At 58.8% G+C, this 22,041-nt stretch overlaps 2 protein-coding genes across 2 annotated transcripts; both read left to right on the top strand.

The window, feature by feature from the left end:
• Positions 1–74: 74 nt before the first annotated feature.
• HCRT (hypocretin neuropeptide precursor) lies at positions 75–1,601 on the top strand. Its single transcript, XM_037033527.1, has 2 exons — positions 75–290; positions 1,138–1,601. The coding sequence occupies exons 1-2, from the start codon at positions 270–272 to the stop codon at positions 1,507–1,509; spliced, it is 393 nt and encodes a 130-aa protein (XP_036889422.1). The 5' UTR covers positions 75–269; the 3' UTR covers positions 1,510–1,601.
• Positions 1,602–3,699: 2,098 nt separating this feature from the next.
• On the top strand, positions 3,700–21,839 carry KCNH4 (potassium voltage-gated channel subfamily H member 4). Its single transcript, XM_037033144.1, has 17 exons — positions 3,700–4,072; positions 5,956–6,189; positions 6,496–6,642; positions 6,768–6,895; positions 7,710–7,953; positions 8,299–8,456; positions 11,461–11,668; positions 12,758–12,952; positions 13,372–13,571; positions 15,199–15,448; positions 15,985–16,229; positions 16,866–16,904; positions 17,098–17,453; positions 17,721–17,827; positions 18,453–18,526; positions 20,060–20,759; positions 21,555–21,839. The coding sequence occupies exons 1-16, from the start codon at positions 3,997–3,999 to the stop codon at positions 20,453–20,455; spliced, it is 3,057 nt and encodes a 1,018-aa protein (XP_036889039.1). The 5' UTR covers positions 3,700–3,996; the 3' UTR covers positions 20,456–20,759; positions 21,555–21,839.
• Positions 21,840–22,041: the final 202 nt, after the last annotated feature.

Here is a 22,041-nt window from a genome sequence, read left to right on the forward strand (position 1 = left end):
CAGAGATCCAACTCCAGCCTCTAGGTGTCTTGGCGGCCATTCCTTGGGCCCAGCCTGGAGACGGCCGCCCTGCGTGAGGCTAATCTTAGACTTGCCTTTGTCTGGCCCCAGAGTGGACGCAAGTGCCTGTCTCTCCCCCGCCACCTCAGAGCACTATAAACCCCATGCTCCCGGGAACAGGTAACAGTCGACAGCCTCAAAGTTCCTAGCTCCCTGGACCACTGCAGAGGACACCATTCCCTGCTACTCCACTCTGAGCTCCAGACACCATGAGCCCTCCCTCCACAAAGGTAAAGGCCCAGGGGTGGAGGGGACACATCATTCCGGGGGGCAATGAGAGTGCTGGCTCAGGGGCTGGGAGAAAGGCTAGAGGTGTCTCCTGTCTTGGTCTTCTCCTGTGTAGGCTCTGAGGTAAGGAGGGGACTGGGTGGACCCTTGGCCGAGAACCTGCCTTGGATGACATTCAATTGTGCCCTGTTCTGCTAAGAGCTCCTGTTTATTGAGCACTTACTATTCATCAGGTGTTGGGCTTGCACCGGTCTTCTCATTTTATCCTCCCAGCAACTCTGCACAGCAGGCATTAGTTAACGCCCCATTCACAAGCGAGGAGGCTGTGCCTCTGAGGGTAGGGAACTGCCCAGAAGCCTAGTTCGGTGTCCCCTGCAAAGGATCAGGCAAACAAGACATCTTGGGTCCTACTAGTCCTTGATTTAAGCGAGTTCACCGCTGTGGGAAGGGGAAGCGGGACTAAATAAGGCCTGTTTCCCTGAGTGTCCAAACTTCCGATGCAGACAGACTCTGACACACCTGTTTTCAGGTGGAGTGGTAAGCACTTTAATGGAGGTACAGCGAATTAGGGATACCCAGAGGAGATAGGATCCATTCTGGTCAGGGAGTCTCGAAAGGCCTCCTGGAGGAGATGTTGTGCTGAGACGTGAAGGATGAGCAGGTAAAAGGCCAGATGAGACCCTCTCCAACCTTCACACACCATTGCCAAGAGGCAGGAAAAACGGATGGACGGAGAAGGAGGGGCGCAGGCCAGGAGGGGGCGCGCAACCACCAAGACAAGGCCTGGGTGGAAGGACATGAAGTGGGCGCGGCGGGAAGACCCACAGCACCCGGTCTCCACCTCTCTAGGTCTCCTGGGTCGCCGTGACGCTGCTGCTGCTGCTACTGTTACCACCCGCGCTGCTGTCGCCCGGGGCAGCGGCGCAGCCCCTGCCCGACTGCTGCCGCCAGAAGACGTGCTCCTGCCGCCTCTATGAGCTGCTGCACGGCTCGGGCAATCACGCGGCCGGCATCCTCACGCTGGGCAAGCGGCGGCCCGGCACCCCAGGCCTGCAGGGCCGGCTGCAGCGCCTCCTGCAGGCCAACGGCAACCATGCAGCAGGCATTCTGACCATGGGCCGCCGCGCGGGCGCAGAGCCAGCGCCGCGCCCCTGCCCCGGGCGCCGTTGTCCCTCGGCGGCGGTCTCTTCTGTTGCTCCTGGGGGACGGTCTGGGATCTGAGCCTGTCCCTAGGCTATGACCTGGCCCTGCCCTCTCCCCAGTGCACTCCCGTTGTCAGCCCCCAGAAAAAAAGGGCAATAAAGACGAGTTTCTGTTAATGTGACTGGTCTCTGTTCCTGTGTTGTGGAGTCCCATCCTCCAGGGGGCGTAAGAGTCTTGCGAACTATAAAGAGCCAGAGAGCCTGGAAGCCCGGCTCTGGGACACCTCAGCTTGGGCGTCGTTGAATGTGAAACACTCCTGGATAGGGAGCCCCCAGAGCGAGGATCCATGCAAAGTTGGCGTGCGGGAAAGACCTCAGATGTGCGTGGTTAGATGAGAGGATGCGGGACACGTCTCTCTGCTGCATTCGGCCTTTACCGTGAGAGAGGAGAGGGAGGGGAGCAAGAAGGGCTGCCCAGAGGAGTCCCAGCGGGGGAAGGGTTGGGGGTAGAGCCTGTGGAGAAGGCAGGGACTATGAGGTTCAACATGAATCATCCCGAGTGGCTGCAGCGTGGGGTAGAGAGTGTGGAGAGAGGTGAGGCACTGGAGGGGAGGTGGTTAGGTCGTGCAGCCAGGATGGTGAAAACCTTTACAAGTCATCAGACTTTGCACTTTATTCTGTAGGTAGCTGCAAGTCACGAGTTCTTATTGCAAGACTTTTGGATGGGGCAAGACTTTTCTTGCAATTTTAGTGGAACACACTAGTTATGGTTTGAATTGTGCCCCCTCCTCAAATTCATGTGTGGATGTTCTAATCCCCGGTACTTCAGAATGTGACCTTATTTGGAGGGTCATTGCATAGAATTAGTTAAGATGAGGTCATATGGGAGTGGGGGCAGAGTTCTTATAAAAAGGGGGAATTTAGTCACAGAAATGCACACAGGGAGAATCCATGTGAACATAAAGGCAGAAGTGGGCGATGCCTCTCCAAGCCAAAGATTGCCAGCAACCCACCAGGACCTAGAACAGAAGAATGAACCAGGCTCTCCCTCACGGCTTTCAAAAGGAACCAATCCTGCCATTATCTCGAGCTTGGATTTCTGGCCTCCGGAACTGTGAGACAATACATTTTTGTTGTTTAAGTACCCAGTTTGCGGTACTCTGTTACATGAGCCTTAAGAAGCTAATGCGGCACCCAAAAGTAGAGGCGCAGAACGATGTGACACTTCTAAGCAATGTAACATCCCAGATGGTGCTGGGTTCCAACGCTGTGGGGAGAAGGGCATGGGCACCTGGCATGCCCTCTCCGAGACCATCTTTCCATTCTCGCTGGGCCTCACTGTTTTGTTCTGGGAAGCAGTCCCAGAGCCTCCAGGCTCAGCCCTAGTAATTTTCTGCTTCTGTGGTGAAAAAGTCCTTTGTTCTCACCTGGGTCCTTCTTACTGATGTACTGGTTAGGTCTCAGAGAAGATGTAGTTCAAGGTCCACCAGCGCATGGGAGATGTGCAAACTGACTCTGTCCACCTTGAAACTGTCTTTCTCTGCCCCAGAGTTGCTTCCAGCCTCTCCTCCACCTGCATGGCAGCAGAGAGAAGGAGGGTTACGTCAAGACAGTAGGAAGAGTGAGAATAGAGAGAAAATTGCTCTCCAACACACTTATTTTGTGCCAATGCATTATGCTACTAAATTCTCACAACCATATGAGGTGAAAATTATTACCTCCACTTTACAGATGAGAAAAGAGGGGCTCGGAGAGGCCAATCCACACATTTAGTAAATGGCAGAGCCCAGAATTCTACCCGGTGGACTCCAAAGCTGTTTTCACCCACCCTGCTCGACTCAGAGGCAGAATTTGCCAGTGTCCCACTGCAAACCGAGGCATACGTGGACGGTAAGCAGTGTATTCTAGAAGTCGAGATCCCAGGCTTGTCTATCCCCACCCAGGCTAGCAAAGCTAGCCTCTTTCACCCTAACTGTCTCGCGACGGAACAGCAGGGTCCTGAGGGTGCTGCAAAACAGCCCAGCTCCAGCGGGTTGGCAGCACTGTGAACCAGATACCATTCCCAGCGTGGGCGGAGAGTAGGGAAGCCCGTGGGGCGGAGCCACAAGGAGAGCCGGGGAAACCACGCGTGGGGGCGTGGCCGCCCAGGAAGAGGCGTGTCTGCCACTCAAGCCCCGCCCCACCTCTGAGAACCTCTTCTTCCCGGTAGGCGTGTCCCGAATTCTCTCCGCCAGGGACTCGCGTGGGCCGCTCCCCTTCCCCAGGAGGACCGCAGAGAGAGGTGCGGGTGTCGCTGGTGGCCCCTCCCCGTGCGGGGCCACGTGGCGGGCGCGGGCTGAGCCCGGGGGAAAGGATCTGGCCCGTGGGGAAAAGCACCACCGAGGCGGCGCCGAGCCCAGGCGAAAGCCGCGGGGTTCGCAGCAGAGAGGCGGCGGCGGCGGTTAGACAGAGGGTAGGAGGCAGGCGGGCGCATGGGGCGCCCCGGCCCCGCCGGCAGCGCGCCCCCTTGGGCCCGGCCGAGCTGAGCGCGCCCCGCCGCCGAGCCTCGAACTCGCGCCCCGAGGCCATGCCGGTCATGAAGGGGTTGCTGGCCCCACAAAACACCTTCCTGGACACGATCGCCACCCGTTTCGACGGCACGCGTGAGTGGGGCCGAGGCTGGGGCCGGGGGTTCGAGCTGGGCGCCAAGAAGGGGCCAGCTTGGGTCTTCCGGATGTGCTGAGACCGGAGGCGAGAAGGAGAGTGGAGCTGAGGGTCTAGGAACTTCCGAAGACGCGGTAAAGGAACAGCGTTGGCAGCGCTCTGCGATGCGGGGCGGGGAGAGAGCCCAGAGTGCGGGGGGCGAGACAGCGGGTGTGACTGGAGGCGTGGAAGGCTCTTCATGCAGCAAAACGGAGGAGAGGCCTTGGGAGCGTCCCACTCCGGGGCAGAGCTCGGCCAGGGGCGTGTAGGGCCGTACCCGAGGCACCGAGGTCGGACGTTGCTGTCCCGAGCTCTGGAGTCCACGCCCGGATGGCTGCAGCATCCTCTTCCCCCAGGAAACGAGAGAGGGAGGGAGGCAGAGAGGATCAGACTTCGGCAGGACCTAGTTTAGATTCAGGCCACGCACCCCAAGATTGTGGCGCATCTGTGTCTGAGGGAGGTGAGGCAGGAGAAGGGGGGTGGTCCTCGTGAAGAAGGGAACTCCCTGCTCGCCCACCCCAGCGTGGGTCCAAGTTCAGCACCTTGGACAGCCACACTCCTCCCTCCCCGCCTCTTCTCCCGCCGATCCCTTTTCCTACTTTGCAGCCTAGAGGTCGCTGCCTGCCCCTCTCGGACGCCCTGGCTGGGATTGGGTAGGGGGTGCTGCCCTGCTGGGGGGCGAGGGGAGCGGTGCCCGAGGGCGGAAACTGAGCTGCCGTGGGTGGGGGGGGACCTACCCTCCTCCCCACCCTTCCTCCACACCCGCCTCCCTTGTTTCCATAGCGCCCATCACCGGGGCAACGGGCTCTGGGACGGAAAAAGGAAGCTGCTGCTGTCCAGGACCCAGCACCTCCCAGGCACCCTCCGTGTCCCCATCAGCCACCCCACCCTCATACAGTCACCCTTCCTAGCGTCCTGGGGCTGGTTGTGTCTCAGGTCCCTTCCCTCAGCTGAGACTCTGTCCCTGGGTGGCCTACGGAGCCCTCCTGTGGCCTCCCACCCATTGGACCTGGAGGGAGCTAACTCAGGTCCTGCTGCTGGGGTTGCTGGAGCCACAGCTTCACTGCCTGGTCCTGCCAGACTTTGAGCACTGGGGACAGGCCACCTGAAATTAGCTAAAGAGGTGCTAAAAAGAGGACCGTTCTTGCAAGGCAGGGAATGAGGACACTACTCATTACTGTAGCCCTCCTCCCACAAAGGGGATTAGTGAGTTTGGGTCATCTCTGCCTTGTAGCTTCCTATCGACAAAACAGGTGTGATTCTCTGCCCTGTCCACTCTCCAATAGGATGACAGGGCAGGGGCTGTGCTTTGAAAGCTGTGCCAGTGTGGGAGTCTCACTTCGCCTTCTCAGTGCAACACTGGCTGTGTTACCAGAGGTCCTCCCCAGCTGACTCCTGTAACTCTCACAGCCACCGTGTGAGGAAGACGTATCCCCCCACTTTGCAGCTCAGGAGGCTGAGCCGCAGAAGAGCGCGTTAACGTGCCCAAGGTCACACCGTCAGTAACAGCCGAGGTGGGGTGCCGAGCCCATGCCCTAACTCCCCGTGCTATGCTGCTTTCCACAGTGAGGGCTCACTAGCTTGAAGGCTAGTGGATGAACGACATGAATTCTTTGGTTTCCTAGTAGTCCCTATCCCAGTTCCAGGCCACCCCTAGGTCCTTGTCCTTTGCTCTATCTCTTCTTACCTCTGAGAATATCCCAAAGGAGGATCCAGGAATCACATGGAAGCCTGAGAAGCTTCTGACTGTCAGCTCTCACCACAGCTTGTGGGAGGTACAGCCCACCCAGAAGCTGAGCTCCCCTCCTGGCCTTGACCTGATCTTGACCTCTTCTTTTCACAGATAGCAACTTCCTGCTGGCCAATGCACAGGGCCCAAGGGGCTTTCCCATCGTCTACTGCTCTGACGGCTTCTGCGAGCTCACAGGTTACGGCCGCACCGAGGTCATGCAGAAAACATGCAGCTGCCGTTTCCTCTATGGTCCGGAGACCAGTGAGCCAGCCCTGCAGAGGCTTCACAAGGCCCTGGAGGGCCAGCAGGAGCACAGGGCTGAAATCTGCTTCTACCGGAAGAATGGTGAGGGACCTGGCCTGCCTGCAGCCCCGTCCAGACCCCGGGCTTTACCCAGAGTCCACTGGGCACCGTGGAAGCCTGGGTGCTGGTTCTCACGCTGCCATAAGCTGACTGTGTGACACCGAGTGCATCCCTGACCCTCTCTGGGCCTTGGTTCTCCCATCTGGAAGGTGAAGGAGTTGGCTGACATATCTGGAGTTCTTTCCGGCTCTGAACTCTTGCCAAACCCTTTAACGGTGCCCAGGAACCAGAGGGGTTAGGGATTCCATGGACTGCTCACCCTCTCCCTCCATCTCTCCACACCTACAGGCTCAGCCTTTTGGTGCCTCCTGGACATGATGCCCATCAAGAATGAGATGGGCGAGGTTGTGCTTTTCCTCTTTTCCTTCAAGGACATCACTCAGAGTGGAGGCCCAGGTCTTGGCCCCTCAGGAAGCCATGGGGACAGTAATCACGGTAACCGCAAGTCTGGGGAGAAGGCGAGAATGGCCAGAGGTCCTAGCCCAAGGTCACACAAGACCTCTCCCGACCCAGCCTCATGGGGTGTGCCCCCACTTATCTCCATACCTTCTTCCCAGTAGAGCACTCCCTTGGCAGGAGGGGAGCCAGATCAAGACTTCGGTTCGCCAAGAGACAGAGCCGTACTGCCCTCCACAGACTGACTGGCCACTTCGGCCGCCGGGGCCAGGGAAGCCTGAAAACCAACAACGTGAGTCCTGTTTCCACCCCAGCATCTTCCAGCCACGATGCTGAGGCTCCCTGCCGCTCTCCTCCCGTTTCCCTGTCTGTCTGGTCTCCCTCCAGTGACTTGTTTCTCTGTCCATTGCTCAAGTCCAGCTCGGCTCTGTCCCAGCCCCCACCCGATCTCCTTCCATCCCCCTCGCCCTTGTTTTCCCGTGATTCTCATTACTCTGCTCAGGACTTGTCACAGGCCAGGGCTCTAACAGTGGCTATAGCATCGACCTCTGGCTGATAAGTTTACCCTGTTGGAGGAGGGACGAAACCACAAGGGAGTGTACTAGGGAGAGAAGCCCCCATGGGGGCTTCACACCCAGCCCTGCGCACTACTCCTAGGGCCCTGGTAAAGCTACGGGGTTGAGTTCCAACCCCCTACGCGGTCCCTTAGGGCTACAGGGAAATGGGTGCTGTGCCAGCCTCCCCTCCCTCTTAGACACACCGATCCTCCACTGGGCCCCCAGAACCCAAGAGGTACTCGAGAAAGAACTTTGTGACCCCTCAAGCCAGGGCACGTGCCTGATCTGTCATCATATCCTCAGGCAGGGTGAAGGTCACACCTTGAAATACCCCCAGAACACGACTGATTAGGAAGGAATCCCGAGCAGTAGCTTGGCAGAGGAAGGGTCAGGCGCCCGACACTGGCATCGTCTCCTGCACTTTCTGCCTCTCCCTGTGCTCATGTTTGCAGTGCCCACTCCCCCTTCCCTCATTCCCAGCCCCTCCCTCCCCCAGCCTTGGCTCCTCTTGCCCCTGGGTGTCCCCAACCACCACCTCTCTCTCCTTAGAACGTGTTTGAGCCAAAGCCATCGGTGCCTGAATACAAGGTGGCCTCCGTGGAGGGGTCCCGCTGCCTCCTCCTCCACTACAGCATCCCCAAGGCCATCTGGGATGGCCTCATCCTCCTCGCCACCTTCTACGTTGCAGTCACTGTCCCCTACAACGTCTGCTTCTCCGGCGATGACGACACCCCCTTCACTTCCCGACACACCCTTGTCAGCGACATCACCGTGGAGATGCTCTTCATCCTGGGTTGGAGCCCCTGCCCCACATACCCTGGTGTGGGGGCGCTGGAGGGGCCCACTCCGTCCAGCCTCACCCTATTCTGGGCTGCAGGACCCAGTCACTCAGAGCCCATCAGTTTCTGGGTTTTTAAGTCATAATGGTCCATGTGCCCTGATTCCTGACCCCTGCAGCCTTCTGCCTCTAGGCCTTGCCTCCCTAAGGACCAGCCAGAAGCCCAATCGGGCCTCCCCAGTCCTGCCTCTAAGTCCATCTCGGGTCTCTAAGGCTTGTCCCCAGCTTACCCAGTTCCTTGGCCCCTTGGCCAGTGTTTCTAGGCCAAGGCGCCCTAGTAACAGCCTCTTGCACCCCCAGATATCATCCTGAACTTCCGCACGACCTACGTGTCCCAGTCGGGCCAGGTGGTCTCTGCCCCCCGTTCCATTGGCCTCCACTACCTGGCCACCTGGTTCTTCGTTGACCTGATCGCCGCGCTGCCGTTCGACCTGCTCTACGTTTTCAACATCACCGTGGTGAGTGGGCCCCGACCCACCAGGCAGCCTAAGCTCCCAGCTTCGGCAGCGCATCTCCTGTTAAGGGAGTGACTCCAGACTCGGGCTCAGCCCTTCCGAGCCCTCCGTCCGCGAATATTTGTCAGGAATCTGCTACGGGCAGAACCCTGGGTTGGGAGCCAAGAAGGTTCTGAGAGGGTCTGTGTTCTTGGGGAGCTGAGCTCACAGACTCTGGGGAAAGCCGAGACAAACGAAAAGCTAAGTAGGGCTACCGAGGCGGCACTGGCCTGATGCCGAGCAAGTGGTAGTTTTTACATTTTTATTCAACAAACAACTGATGAGCATTTAGCTGTCTACAAAGCACTGCGTTGGGCACGGTCAGTGTGGGGAAAAGGAACAAGGATTCGGCCTCCGAGCAGCCAAGCTGCTGAGGGGGCCTAACTCCTGACAGGGACGATGGGCACAGAAGAGGAAGAAGTGAATGAAGTGGAAGATTAGGCCCAGTTATTGGGGAGGCGGGGTGGGGGCTGGGCGGGGAGCTGGCTGACCTTGGGGCTCCAGGCTGGGGCATGGGCACGGATGGAAATGATCAAAAATCTCACCGGTGCTGGGGAGGCCAGAGCACCCGAGTTGGGCAGAGGTGAGGGTGGCCTGGGAAGGGTGCGTAAGAGGGGAGAGTGGAGCTAGACTGTAGATGAGGAGTAGGACTGGCTGGCAGGAGAGAGAGCATTTGGGGGCAGCATGCAAACCCAGACAAGGAGGGAGAAGGTGTTGGGGGGGTTTGGAGGTGGGGTGCTGGGACCCGTGTCCTCTCAGGTCCCTAGGGACAGCACAGGGTGCCTTTGAATGTGGCCAGCTCCACACCCGGTTAGTAGATAGTCCGTCTTCCTGGGTCGAGGGGGAGGGAATTCCACCCTCAGTCCCCAGACCCCCTTGGTTTTGGTTGGGGACGGGGTGAGCAGTTTCCCCGTGCGCGCCTCTCTCTGCCACACTTAGCTATAGCAGGAAACCACCTACACGCAGCCAGATTTAACCAGCCGCCAACGAGCGGTGGGCCTCTTCTCCTGGCTGTGTACAAGTGTGTGCATGCTCCCACACACGTGCGTGTGTGTGTCTGCCCCGAGGCCCTGGTCCTTCCAGGCACAGCTCCCAACCCTTCCCCATCCCCTGTGCCCACTGCAGACCACTGTCCCTGGGGATGGGGGAGGACTGCAGATATCGCCTTGTCCCCCATCCCAGGCAGATCCCCTTCCTCTGGTCCTTCCGGAGCCCTTTACAGTTTACTAAGTTCTTTCACACACGTGTCACTCGGGAGCCTTGCAATAACCCTTCAGGGCAGATCCTCTTATCCTTCTTTTTCAGAGGTGGATACTGGGTTCAGAGAGGTTAAGCGGCTTGCCGAAGGTCACACAGCTAGCAGTGACAGGCAGAAGGTGGGGTGTCTAGTCTAGTATTCTTTTCTTTCTTTTTTTTTAAAGATTTTATTTATTTATCTTTAGAGGGGAAAGGAAGGAGAGAAGGAGAGAAATATCATTGTATGGTTGCCTCTGGTGTGTCCCCTGCTGGGAACTGGCCTGCAACCCAGGCATGTGCCCTGACTGGGAGTCGAACCTCGATCGTGTGGTTCGCAGGCCCGAGCTCAATCCACTGAGCTACACCAGCCAGGGCTAGTCTAGTATTCTTTTCAACACAGTACCCTGCTTCCCTGGGCACTGAGTGGGTGGTCTGGTATTTGGGGAGGCAAGGGGCAGTGCCGGGGCTGGAGGGAGCAGGGCTTAGAGGCCAGGAGGCGCAGCAGAGCTGTGGGATTGAAGGAGCCGGGCCTGGGGCTATCTGGTCAGAGGAGAGGAGGGCCCTGAGGGAGCAGAGCCCAGGGACCGGAGAACGAGGGAAGCCATGATGGACTAAGGTCAGGAACTCTGGGAACTGGAGGCAGGCATTAAGCCCTGGAGAGGGTCTATATGGGGGATCAAGGCCACCTCCTTCCCCTAAAATGAGATAAAATGGCACAAAGTGGCTCAGGAGCTGTGTAGGGCCAGGGATACCAGGGATGCTTCTGGAGACCCCTAGGAGGACAGTGAAGGGCCTTCGCAGGTTACCCGTGCCGGCCCTGAGTGCCCAGCCCCAGCAGCGAGAAGGTAAACCCTCACCTGCTCCTCTCCCCTGAATCTGGAAGACCCAACCGGAGCTTTAGTGACCACAGTGAAAACAGTGGCAACGACAGCCAACGTCGACAGGGCCCTCACTAGGTGCCACACCAGCCGCACCCCGACCCCCATTCACCCAACGAGGGCTGCGATCTCGGAGCCTAGGCCCCCTCAGTCCCCGCTGTCCCTCCTTAACATGTCAGCACGACCCTCTCATCTGCAGCTGGCCCACAGAGGAAAAGGCCCCCGAGCCTTGCCTGGTCCCCATTCTACCACGTCTCTCTATCTCGAGGGCGACTCCCCCCACAACTGCTGCTGTAACCAACAACCAGCTCTCACCCACAGTTGACTGTGCCTAGGGCACTAGGGACCTCGTGTATGGGCTGGGGGTCGTTCTGTCTACTGCCCTGCCTTCCGCCGGGACTTGCTCGTTCACAGCCCACAGTGCCAAAAGGCAGCATGCCACCAAATGGACTTTGGGCATCAGCCCCATTGGGCTGACTTTGGTGTCAGCTCCATCGTTTCCTTGGTCTGCATCCTTGAGCAAGTCACTAATCTCTCTTAGTTTACTCACCTGTAAATTGGGAGCAGGAATGATAATTGGGCTGAGGGCATAATCTTTTTATGAGGCTTACAACTGCTTAGCCCCATCCTAACACGTAGTAAGTACTTACTATTAGCTATTATTAGTTTTAGCATTATTCTCCCTCCCCCCACCCCCTTGCATTTCCTGGCCATCTTCTTAGGACAACAGAGATGTTCTTCCTGCTGTCACTACCCGCCCCCCCGCCCCAGGACTCTGATGGCAAGGTGCTGGGGAGGGACATGGGGGTGGGGCGTTGTGCCTCTGACAGCCTCCCCCGCCCGCACTGCTGCAGACGTCGCTGGTGCACCTGCTGAAGACAGTGCGGCTGCTGCGGCTGCTGCGGCTGCTGCAGAAGCTGGAGCGGTACTCGCAGTGCAGCGCTGTGGTGCTCACGCTGCTCATGTCCGTCTTTGCGCTCCTTGCCCACTGGATGGCCTGCATCTGGTATGTCATCGGGCGCCGGGAGATGGAGGCCAATGACCCACTGCTATGGGACATCGGTGAGCCACTGACCCCAGGCTTTCACTGACCACCCACCCACCTGCCCTGCCACTCAGGCAACCAAGCCAACGCCTCTGCCAGTACCCGCCCCTCCCCACCCGCATTCCTCTATTCATCCAACCAACATGCATCGAGCTCCTTCCAGATCAATCACTGGAATACTCATTTGAAGACAAGGGCTTTGCCTTGGGGGGACCTCACAGCCTAGTAGGGGAGCAAGACTGGTGATAGAAAACCAAAATACAGTATGAGACACACTCTAGTGGAAAGGAGGGTGTTTGGGGCGAAGGGAGCAGTACCCCTCCCTGGCCCCTTCCGGTGGCTCCTACTGCCGTCAGAATAGAGTCCACACTCAGTGCACGCCCTGTGTGCGGCAGCCCCGCTCTGCCCCCCCCCCCCCCCCGCCAGCTTCTCTGCATCCCGTGCCCCTGAGCCACAGCCGCACGCCAGCCTCCCTCCAGCTCCCAGGTTGAGCTCCGTTCTCACTGTGGGCCTTTGAACGCTCCTTCCTCTCTGGACTCCTTCCCCTTTTGTCTCCCCTCCCTTCACCCAGTGACTTGTCTGTTCCCTGCAGGCTCAGCTAAAATGCTCTGTCCTAAGAGCTCTGTCCTCTGTTCGAGAGCCATGTTCTTCCCACCCACCCTGCTGTGCGGGGCCTCCCTAACCCAGGGTGACTCCTAAGATACCCTCTAGCTCCTGTTTAGGAGCTCACCTCCCACCTGGAATGATTTATTTCATGTCCCTTTCGCCTCCAGACTGTAATTTCCACCAGGGCAGGGAGACTGTCTGGCTGGGTCAAGTTCCAGCACCCTGTACACAGGAGGTACTCAACAAACTGTGAGAGTGGCAGAGACCCCTAGACAGGCAGCAGTGTAGGGTGTTGGTAGCCTTGGATGACAGCTATAACCAATCCACGGTAGAGAGGCCCAGGCCAAGGCTGCTCCTCCCATTTCCTATGCCAGCCCATGCAAACTTCCCCTTGCCTCTATAGATACTTGACCAAAGGCAAGCGCAGGCAGCTCAGGGAAACCCAGTTCTCCACCACGGGGTGCAGCTGGGTCTCCTTGCATCCCTCCTCCGCCCCCCAGGCTGGTTGCATGAGCTGGGCAAGAGGCTGGAGGTGCCCTATGTCAACGGCTCCGCGGGCGGTCCATCGCGGCGCAGCGCCTACATTGCTGCGCTTTACTTCACGCTAAGCAGCCTCACCAGCGTGGGCTTTGGCAACGTGTGCGCCAACACCGACGCCGAGAAGATCTTCTCCATCTGCACAATGCTCATAGGCGGTGAGACCAGGCCTGCCAAGCCCCGGGGTGGCCCTGCTAAGCCCAGCGTGCAGATAGGGAAACGGGCCCAGAGAAGGCCATCCAGACAGCCCTGAATTCATTCGTAGAGCTGTCCTCTGTGCCTACTACACGGTGGCCCCCAGGGATGCCACCGACAGGCGTGCTTCTTGCTAAGGGGGTGGGAACCACAGGTTCATGACCTATTTGGCGGGGAGGGTCATGAGAGAAGCATCAGGTCTGCCCCTGCCCCTCGGGACCACTTTCTATTCCTCTCCTCACGCCAGCTCCTGGCACCAGGTAGGCACGTAGCAGCCCACTGGCTCTCCGGCCCTTCCCCAGGAACCCAGAGCCCCGTCCAGGGCAGGGTGGGTTTGGGAGCCAGTGCCCCCCTAACCTGCTGCCCGCCGCCCCCGCTGCAGCACTGATGCACGCGGTGGTGTTCGGGAACGTGACGGCCATCATCCAGCGCATGTACTCCCGCCGCTCGCTCTACCACCGCCGCATGAAGGACCTCAAGGACTTCATCCGCGTGCATCGCCTGCCGCGGCCGCTCAAGCAGCGCATGCTGGAGTACTTCCAGACCACATGGGCCGTCAACGGCGGCATTGACGCCAACGAGGTGGGGAGCTGGGACTCCTGGTCTGCACCGCGTGGCGGTGCAATGGTGCAGGGCGGCGTGGAGTGGGGCCAGCCTCTCTGGGTTTAGAATGGAGGCACCCCTGGGTCCCAGGCGGTGAGGTGGTGTTCACGAGGGCACCAGATCAATCGGCACCCAGCCAAATCCACACCCCTTTTCTTGTACACTAGAATTTGGGAGCTGAAAGAGAGCTCAGGCTGCAGCTAATGCCATGCTCCCTTCAGCCAACATTTCCCCAGCACCTGCAGTGGGCCAGCCGCTGTGCTGGGCACAGGGAGCTCCGAGGTAATCCCACTCAGCTCTTCCCCCCAGGGAGACGCCAGTCTGGCGACTAAATCAGGTGAACGGGACTCTGCTGTGGGGATGTATGTGCCCCTTGGCCTCCTCACTGTGTCTGGGCCTAGAGGGGTCAGGGAAAGTGGCACAGGAGACAGGATGGCGTGAAGGACAATCAGGGAGTTGGCCTTCCACCAGAAGGCTGCTCCTTGCAGAGAGAGCAATGGGAACTCAGGCCCGGAAGTGCTGACGCAAGAGATCGGGGTGCGTTCAGAGAACCGAGAGCAGTTCCACGAGCCCCAGGATCTGAGGTGGAAGCCCTGGCCGGTGGAGAGGGAGCGAGTGCAAGGGGTTGGGGGGCTGGTCCAGGTCATAGATGGCCTTGACTTTAGACCTTATCCTCCGAAATGTTCAGACTGGGGAGTGGCCTGGGGATCTGGGAGGCATTTCTGAGGGCAGGCACCATGGGGCTTGGTGATCCTGGGGGCAGGAGCGGAGCTCAGAGTGATCCCCAGGGCTCCGGCCTGGGGAAAGGGTGCCGTGGGGATGTGACAGGAGGAAGGCTGTACCTAAGGGTGAAAATGAGCGTCCCCCGTGGGGCCATGATGAGAGCGCGGTGCCTATGGCAGACCCAGGTGGAGTGTGCCTCAGAGTTGGTTGGAAATACAGGTCTGGACCCTAGGGTGCAACTCGGGCCACGGGGAGTGTGGCCGTCATGGAGCTGGGTGCCGTGGTGCAGGGGGAGCGTGGAGAGTTAGAAGGGAGCCAAGAGGCAGGCTGAGGATGAGGAGGCTGGGGAGGCAGTGGGGACCAGAGAGAGGGCAGGAAGCCACAGTGGCCAAAGGGCTCCATAACATGAGGAACTAACTGTGAATGTCAAGTTTGGCTTCTAGGGTGATGTTGGTAATGTTCAAGGTCTAGTGTAATCCTGCAATTTACAGATAGCCCAAGAGAGGAAGTGGTTTGCTCAAGGTCCATAGGGATTTAGGAGCAGGGCTGACTTCCAGTCTCCTGACGTCCAGTTTTAGGCGGACCCACCGGGGATGGTCCTTGCATTCGAACGGCTGGGCAACCAGAACGTGTGTGAGTGACCAGTGTGTATAACCCCGGGCCGTGGACAGACAGGACAAGAGCGAGTCTCTGCCCAGCTGTAGGGGCCACACACGAGTAAAATGGAGGTTAGACAGAAGAAGTCTTCCGGAAAGGCAGGAATGGGTAACTTCAAAGCAGAGGGCAAGTTCGAGCTATCTCCTCGGTGACAGCTCAGCGTATTTGTAGAAATCAAGCAGCAGCTGCAGGGCGATGGCTGGAGTGACCCATGGCCCTTGTGCAGTTGCTGCGGGACTTCCCCGACGAGCTGCGAGCCGACGTCGCCATGCACCTGAACCGGGAGATCCTGCAGCTGCCGCTGTTCGGAGCGGCGAGCAGGGGCTGCCTGCGGGCCCTCTCCCTGCACATCAAGACCTCATTCTGTGCTCCGGGCGAGTACCTGTTACGCCGTGGGGACGCCCTGCAGGCGCACTACTATGTCTGCTCAGGCTCGCTGGAGGTGCTTCGCGACAACATGGTGCTGGCCATCCTGGGTGAGCATCACACCCGCACCCACCACGTACCATGGACCCTTCCCCCAGAGGCCTTGGGAGTGGCAAGAATCTAGGGACGGGGACACTCCCCGTGGGTAGCTGCAATTCCTGCTGAGAAGCACTCTTTCTTGGTCCCTTCTCCCTACCACCGCCCCCTTTCAACCTTTCCCCTCAAGCTCTCCCCTAATCCCTTGGCCATCCCTCAACCCATCGACCCTTCCTCAGTTGGCTCTTCACCATTGACCTTCGACTCCATTGTCCTTTACCCTTTAACTGACCCCTCTGGCCACTCTTTATTGATCGTTCCTCCAGCCCACTGACATCCCTCACTAACCGTCTCGCAGTGTCACCAGTCAATCTGCACTGACCTTTTCCCAAGTCCACTGACCACTTCTGTCAGTCCCATGGATTGGCCACCTCCAGCCATCCTTCGAACACACTGGCTGCCCCTCAAATCCATTGACTAGGTGTATCCCCTTGGTCCCTCAGCCACAGCTGGATGACCCCAGCTCACTGTCCCCATCCCTTACCCACAGGGAAGGGGGACCTGATCGGGGCAGATACCACTGAGCCAGGGCAGGAGCCTGGGTCAGGAGCAGGCCCAACCCGTGTGCCAAAGACCAGCGCGGACGTGAAGGCACTGACGTACTGCGGCCTGCAGCGGCTGAGCAGCCAGGGGCTGGCGGAGGTCCTGAAGCTCTATCCTGAGTACGGGGCTGCCTTCCGTGCTGGCCTGCCCCGGGACCTGACCTTCAACTTGCGCCAGGGCTCCAACACGAATGTATGTAAACCCGCTATGGCCTCCATTTCCTCTGAGGTTCCTTCCGTTAAAGCAGACCTCCCCCAGCCCCAGAGAGACCCTCAGGCATTGCCTTATACCCTGAAAACATCCTCTCTCGACCCCAGGCAACCCCATCCATTGCCCCTGCCATGCTTAACACGGTCCAACCCTACTGGCCTCCTCCTCTGGCCATCATCTCCCCCACGGACCATCTCTCACCACCTTTTCTTCCGACTCTGCTGACCCACCATCTCCCGCTGGCCACCCCTCAGCTTCGCTCCAGACTACCCAGAGGGCCTGCACTTTGGCAACAGTCCCCCTCATGTGGTCCTCCTCTGTCCAGTCCCTCTCTAGACTGGGAGCCATCCCCTGGGGCTTCCTCACGCTCCAAATGTTTCCTGAGCCCGTTTTGGTTTAGGTCTATAGGTTATGCCGTAGGCCTTTGTCTTTTACTGCTTTTCACAGGGACTTTCCCCTCAGGAGCTCTCTGAGTTGGAGTCGGAGGTATCTCTGACTCAAATCCACAAAAAGACCCCACATGCTTGAACCCCAAAGCAGCAATGGGTGGGACTAGGAGGTGCTGTACTCATGCAGTGGGGAGGGGTGAGTCAGCTGAACCCCCTCTGTCCCCAACAGGGCCTCAGCCGCTTTTCCCGATCCCCTCGGCTCTCTCAGGTAACCTTCCCGTCCTGGGGGGGGGGGGAGGCTGCATGGTGGGGATGTGGGAAGGGGCACCTCTCCTTGGTCCTCTGCTGCTGCGGGGGAGAAGGGGGAGGGGACGGGGAGCACCATCCACCAGGAAAGACTGTTGCTCAGTGAGGGGCCCGTTGTTCACCGTCCTGCATCCTCACTGCCCCTCTGCCCACAGCCCCACTCGGAAAGCCTCGGCTCCTCCTCAGACAAGACCCTGCCGTCCATCACAGAGGCTGAGGCCGGGGCTGAGCCTGGAGGTGGTCCCAGGCCCCGCAGGCCCCTCCTGCTGCCCAACCTTAGCCCAGCCCGGCCCCGCGGCTCCCTGGTCAGCCTTTTGGGCGATGAGTTGCCCCCATTCTCCTCGGCCCTCGTCTCTTCCCCCTCCCTGTCCCCATCTCCATCTCCTGCTCTGGCTGGCCAGGGCCACAGCCCCTCCTCTCATGGCCCCACCCGGGGCTCTGCTGCCAGGAAGCCTCCCCAGCTTCTTATCCCCCCACCGGGAACATTTGGACCGTCAGACCTCAGTCCCCGGTGAGATACCAGCCGCCCCTGCCTTCCCCACACCACTACTGGCTTCCAGAACCTTCTTGGGGCTCTGTCCCCAGTGCTCCTCTCTGTTTCTGCCCCATGTGCCCGCCATGCCCTTCCTGATCCACCACAGCTTGCAACCCCACGCCACGCCTTTGACTGTTGCTCCTCCCCAGCTCCCTGGCACTGCGGCCCTATTCACTCTCTGCTTGCTCTGCTCTGGCCCTTACCCTCTCCCCATGGGATTGATGACCACTGCCCCTGTCCCAGGGTAGTGGATGGCATTGAGGACTCTGGCAGCTCAGCGGAGGCCCCAACATTCCAGTTCAGCAGGAGGCCCGAGCACCCTAGGTCCCACTCTCAGGCCCCTCCTACAGGTAAGGGCCAGCAACCATCTCAATGCATAGTCAGCTATTCATCTGCCATTCACTCCTTCATTCATCCGTCTATCCATCCCACATGTAGTAAGGGCCTGCCACGTGCCGGATGCTGTGCTCAGAATGCGCAGATAAACCAGAGCTGGCCCACATTCCTAGCAATCACCCAGTCTAATGGGGCAGACACCTGTGCACTCAGATAAACGATTCTGGAACAGCATGCTGATACCACAATTGAGACCAGAACAGGGCTCTGAGGTAGGAAAGGAGAGCCCCCTTAGCTGCCCCTCCTAGAGGAGGGGACTCTTCAGTTGGGTCTTAAACCCTGGCTAGCAGTTTGAGGGGCAGAGTAAGGCAGGCGTCGAAATGCAAAAAGGCATGACGAGAGCATGTTACCTTCAGATATCAAAAAGAAGATTCATGCCTAGAAACCAGAGGGGTGGGCAGCCTGCAGAAGTCACAGGGCCTCAAAACCAGCCCGAGAGTTCGGTTTCCCCATCATCCTGACCCCAGAGCCCCCTCTCCTCTGGTCCTCTGTCGACCCAGTGACAGGAAGGGGCCCAGCCCAAGCTCTAGACTTATGCTCCCTGCACTCACTGTATCCCTTCACCCCGTCTGTCTGCAGGCACCGGGCGCAGCCAGGAACTGGCCACTGGGGCTGAGGAAGTGAAGGAAAAGGTCTGCAGGCTGAACCAGGAGGTGGGTTGGGGCTGGCTCCTCCTCTCCAAACCTGGAGAAGACCATTTTGGGATCAGAGGCAAGCCTTATACAAAAGCATTTCAGGATTTGGAGCAGGAGTCCTGAATTTAAATATTCACACTAGCTGGATGATCTTAGGCAAGTCCCACAACCTGTCTGAGCTTCGATTTCCTCACCTAGAAACCTGGGAAACAACCTATTTTCCAGCATTGTTGTGAGGAGGCCGTGAGGATGCAGTGAGCGTGCACGCCTGCTTCCTCTCTCTTCCCAGCTGGCTTAGGCCATCCAGCTGGGAGGGGGGCCTCGCCTCCCTGCGATCCACTCCACCGTGCCATGCTCTCTGGCACCGGGTGCCCCCAATCAAGTCACAGTGCTCAGGCCCTTCCCTCACCCCAGCCCCGGGAAATGAGTACTAAGCAAACACGCGGGCAGAGGACAGAGAGGCTGAGAGGCCTTCAGCCTTGGGGCACCTGGAACCCAGTGCCTGAGTCCTGGTCAGGAAGAGCCCAGACGCTGTGCGCAGAGACTCGACCTCTGTCTCTGCATCCTCCCCAGGGATCTCAGAGCTGTCGCCACAGCGAAGCCTGGCCCAGCCCTTGGGAGTCAGCCTTCCCTCCAGATNGCCTCCCTGCGATCCTCTCCACCGTGCCATGCTCTCCTGCACCGGGTGCCCCCAACCAAGTCACAGTGCTCAGGCCCTTCCCTCACCCCAGCCCTGGGAAATGAGTACTAAGCAAACACGCGGGCAGAGGACAGAGAGGCTGAGAGGCCTTCAGCCTTGGGGCACCTGGAACCCAGTGCCTGAGTCCTGGTCAGGAAGAGCCCAGACGCTGTGCGCAGAGACTCGACCTCTGTCTCTGCATCCTCCCCAGGGATCTCAGAGCTGTCGCCACAGCGAAGCCTGGCCCAGCCCTTGGGAGTCAGCCTTCCCTCCAGATAAACATCAAGCTTCCCAAGGGAGCAGCTGCGGGGAGGGGCAGGGCCTGGGGCTGGGGGCAGGGCCCAGCCCAAGTTCTGCGGGACTGAGGGCCAGTCCTGCTTCTGCTCACAGTTCTAGGCCAGCGGCTCCACGCCCGAGCATCTACTGGCACCTGGAAAAGCTGGTAAAATGTAGCTTCCTGGGTGTCTCCCAATTTGGAATGTCTGGGGTCCAGAAATCTGCATTTCTATGTTTCTCAGTTGATTCTGTACTCCCTGAAATTTGAACACTTGACCTTGTGCAGTGGGATCACCCAACAGTGAGGCTACATCTGTGGTTTCAAAGCCACGCAACCTCCTTAAGCACATTTTTTGTGCATCTTGTAAAAGTGGGATGTCGGGGAGGACGGCAATGGCTGCCATCACTAACCTTTTTTGAGAAAGGTCTGGGGTATTTACATGTAGACCAAGTAGCCCCTTCCTTGCTTTCCTCTCAGGGTGGCCATGAGCAGAGAGTGGTTATGAAAGGATTTTGTAAGCTGTGGGGTGGGGTTGGGGGGTGCACCCAGGAGGGTAGCAGCAATACCTGGGAAACAACCCCTGTGTTGCCAACAGATCTCCCGCCTCACCCAGGAAGTGTCTCAGCTCAGCCAGGAGCTCCGGCACGTGATGGGCCTGCTGCAGGCCAGGCTGGGCCCCCCAGGCCACCCAGCAGCCTCGGCATGGCCCTCAGACCCTCCGTGCCTCCAGCCGAGGCCTCCATGCGTCTCTCCTCATCTGTTGGGACCACTGCCTCACCTCCAGGATACTACTCTCGCTGAGGTCCACTGCCCAGCCACCGTGGGGACAGCAGAGATGAAGGCTGCCCCCCACCACCTGAGACCCTGCGTGGTGTCCCCCTACCCCTCAGAGCCGGACCCTCTGGGGCCCTCTCCGACACCGGAGGCTTCACTCCGGACCCCAAGTCTTATGAGACACAGCTTCCGGTCCAGGTCAGACACGTTCCACTGACCCCGGCCCCGGGCCCAGGCCTGTCTGGGGCGGGCATGGCCACCCGCCATCAGGGAAAGGCTGGGCCCGTGGCCACCGACCTTGGGTCAGCAGCCACCAGCTGGTATGGTTGGCTCTGGATTCTAAGAACTTTTTCACAAAGCCTGGTCACTCTGACCTTCTTTCCTTTTCCAAACTTCCTGTCCTCTCTGGGAGGGGAGCCACCTGGGGCCGTGGAACCCGACAGGCATGAGAGCGAATGCAGTGCCCACTGGGCTGGGCAGATGAGACGTCCTGCCTTCTCCCCCCCAGGACCTGGAGGCAGGTAGCGATGGGGCAGCAGGAGGGGGGGGGAAGGGCCCCAGATCCCGCCAGGGAAGAGTGAGGCGACAGCAGGTGGGACCTTGGTGTCTAGAACTGGAGGGATAGAAAGCAGATTCCACGTAGGCAGAGACAGCGTAGTGATAGTGTGGGGTCTTCTGTCCCCACCCCTGCGGCTCTGCCAGAAACCTGTAGAGTATGTTGCTCATTACTCTCTAGAGTAATCTATTCTCCAAATCTAGAGGGCTAGATTTGAGATCCCAGCTGGCATGTGAGCAACCCAAGACTCCTTAGGCCTCCTACTATCAGCCCAAGCCAGAGGGGCCCACGGCATCCCACAGCCCACTCGGGAAACAAACCCATGACCCCCAGATATGCATTCCTGGACTATCGGCATTTCTTTAAATTAGAAATGAGTTGCCAACATCAAAAATCAGGGGCATACACATAAAAACCCAGATATCCCCGGCTCTCTAAAAATTTTTGGGAGATCTGGTGATCCTGAGCCAACATTCCACCTGGCAATAATCAGCTGGCATCAGGCACCCCTGTCTTCTTTAGATGGGACTGAGCTCTCCCCCTCTTCATGGTCCCAGTATTTCTTGACCATCTCCTGATAGCCCACTGCCTTCCCTGGTTTGAGTTGTTTGTCTGGTTTCTGTGGGGTTTTGAGTTTGCAGTTCTTGCCTTAGGGTGTGCTTGAAGGTTCCTATGTCCCAGGGGGCACTTTGGGGGCCCAGCAATGTCTACTTCTACCCCCTGGGCATAGGCCTGTCAACATCCTTGTCTCTCTCTGCAGGCCCGTCACCAAAGGTGGTCTCTTCTGTCGCCAGCAACTTGAAACAGTCCCAGCAGCACTCCCTGTCCCTCCCCTGCCTTCAGACCTCGGCCAAGCCTGTTCTCCCCTTTTCCAACATGGTCTCACTCAGGGCCCTGACTTCTCACAAACTCACTCTGGGCTCCAGCTCTCCTTGACCACTCAACACCCGGGGCTCACTTTTGGATAGGAAATAAATTATTTATTTTTGTAGTTGTTGTCTCAGGCTGTTTCTAGAGGTTGGTTGGAGAGCTCCAGGGTTTTGGAGAAGCCCACACCACAGCCACTCCCCTGCCATACCCCAGGGCCCTGTCGCTCTCTAGAAAGGGGAGAGGTGCCAGCCAATTCACTTGGCACCGCATTCACGCCAGCAGAGGCCCCAGCGATGAGGCAGAAACCTTAATGAGTCACTGTGGGCCATTATACCCCCTCCTCTTTCTGCCCCAGTCACAGCCGTAGATTCAGACAC

Source organism: Sturnira hondurensis, unplaced genomic scaffold, assembly GCF_014824575.4.
Source record: "Sturnira hondurensis isolate 20B ecotype Veracruz unplaced genomic scaffold, ASM1482457v3 Scaffold0021632, whole genome shotgun sequence".
NCBI lineage: Eukaryota > Metazoa > Chordata > Mammalia > Chiroptera > Phyllostomidae > Sturnira > Sturnira hondurensis.

Excerpts from the sequence above, each read along its gene's own strand:
- HCRT (XM_037033527.1), top strand. The coding sequence starts at position 270 with ATGAGCCCTCCCTCCACAAAG. Across the intron at positions 291-1,137 it reads TGAGCCCTCCCTCCACAAAG|GTCTCCTGGGTCGCCGTGAC; the intron begins GTAAAGGCCCAG and ends CCACCTCTCTAG.
- KCNH4 (XM_037033144.1), top strand. The coding sequence starts at position 3,997 with ATGCCGGTCATGAAGGGGTTGCTGGCCCCACAAAACACCTTCCTGGAC. Across the intron at positions 12,953-13,371 it reads CTGCACAATGCTCATAGGCG|CACTGATGCACGCGGTGGTG; the intron begins GTGAGACCAGGC and ends CCCCCGCTGCAG. Across the intron at positions 15,449-15,984 it reads CATGGTGCTGGCCATCCTGG|GGAAGGGGGACCTGATCGGG; the intron begins GTGAGCATCACA and ends CCTTACCCACAG.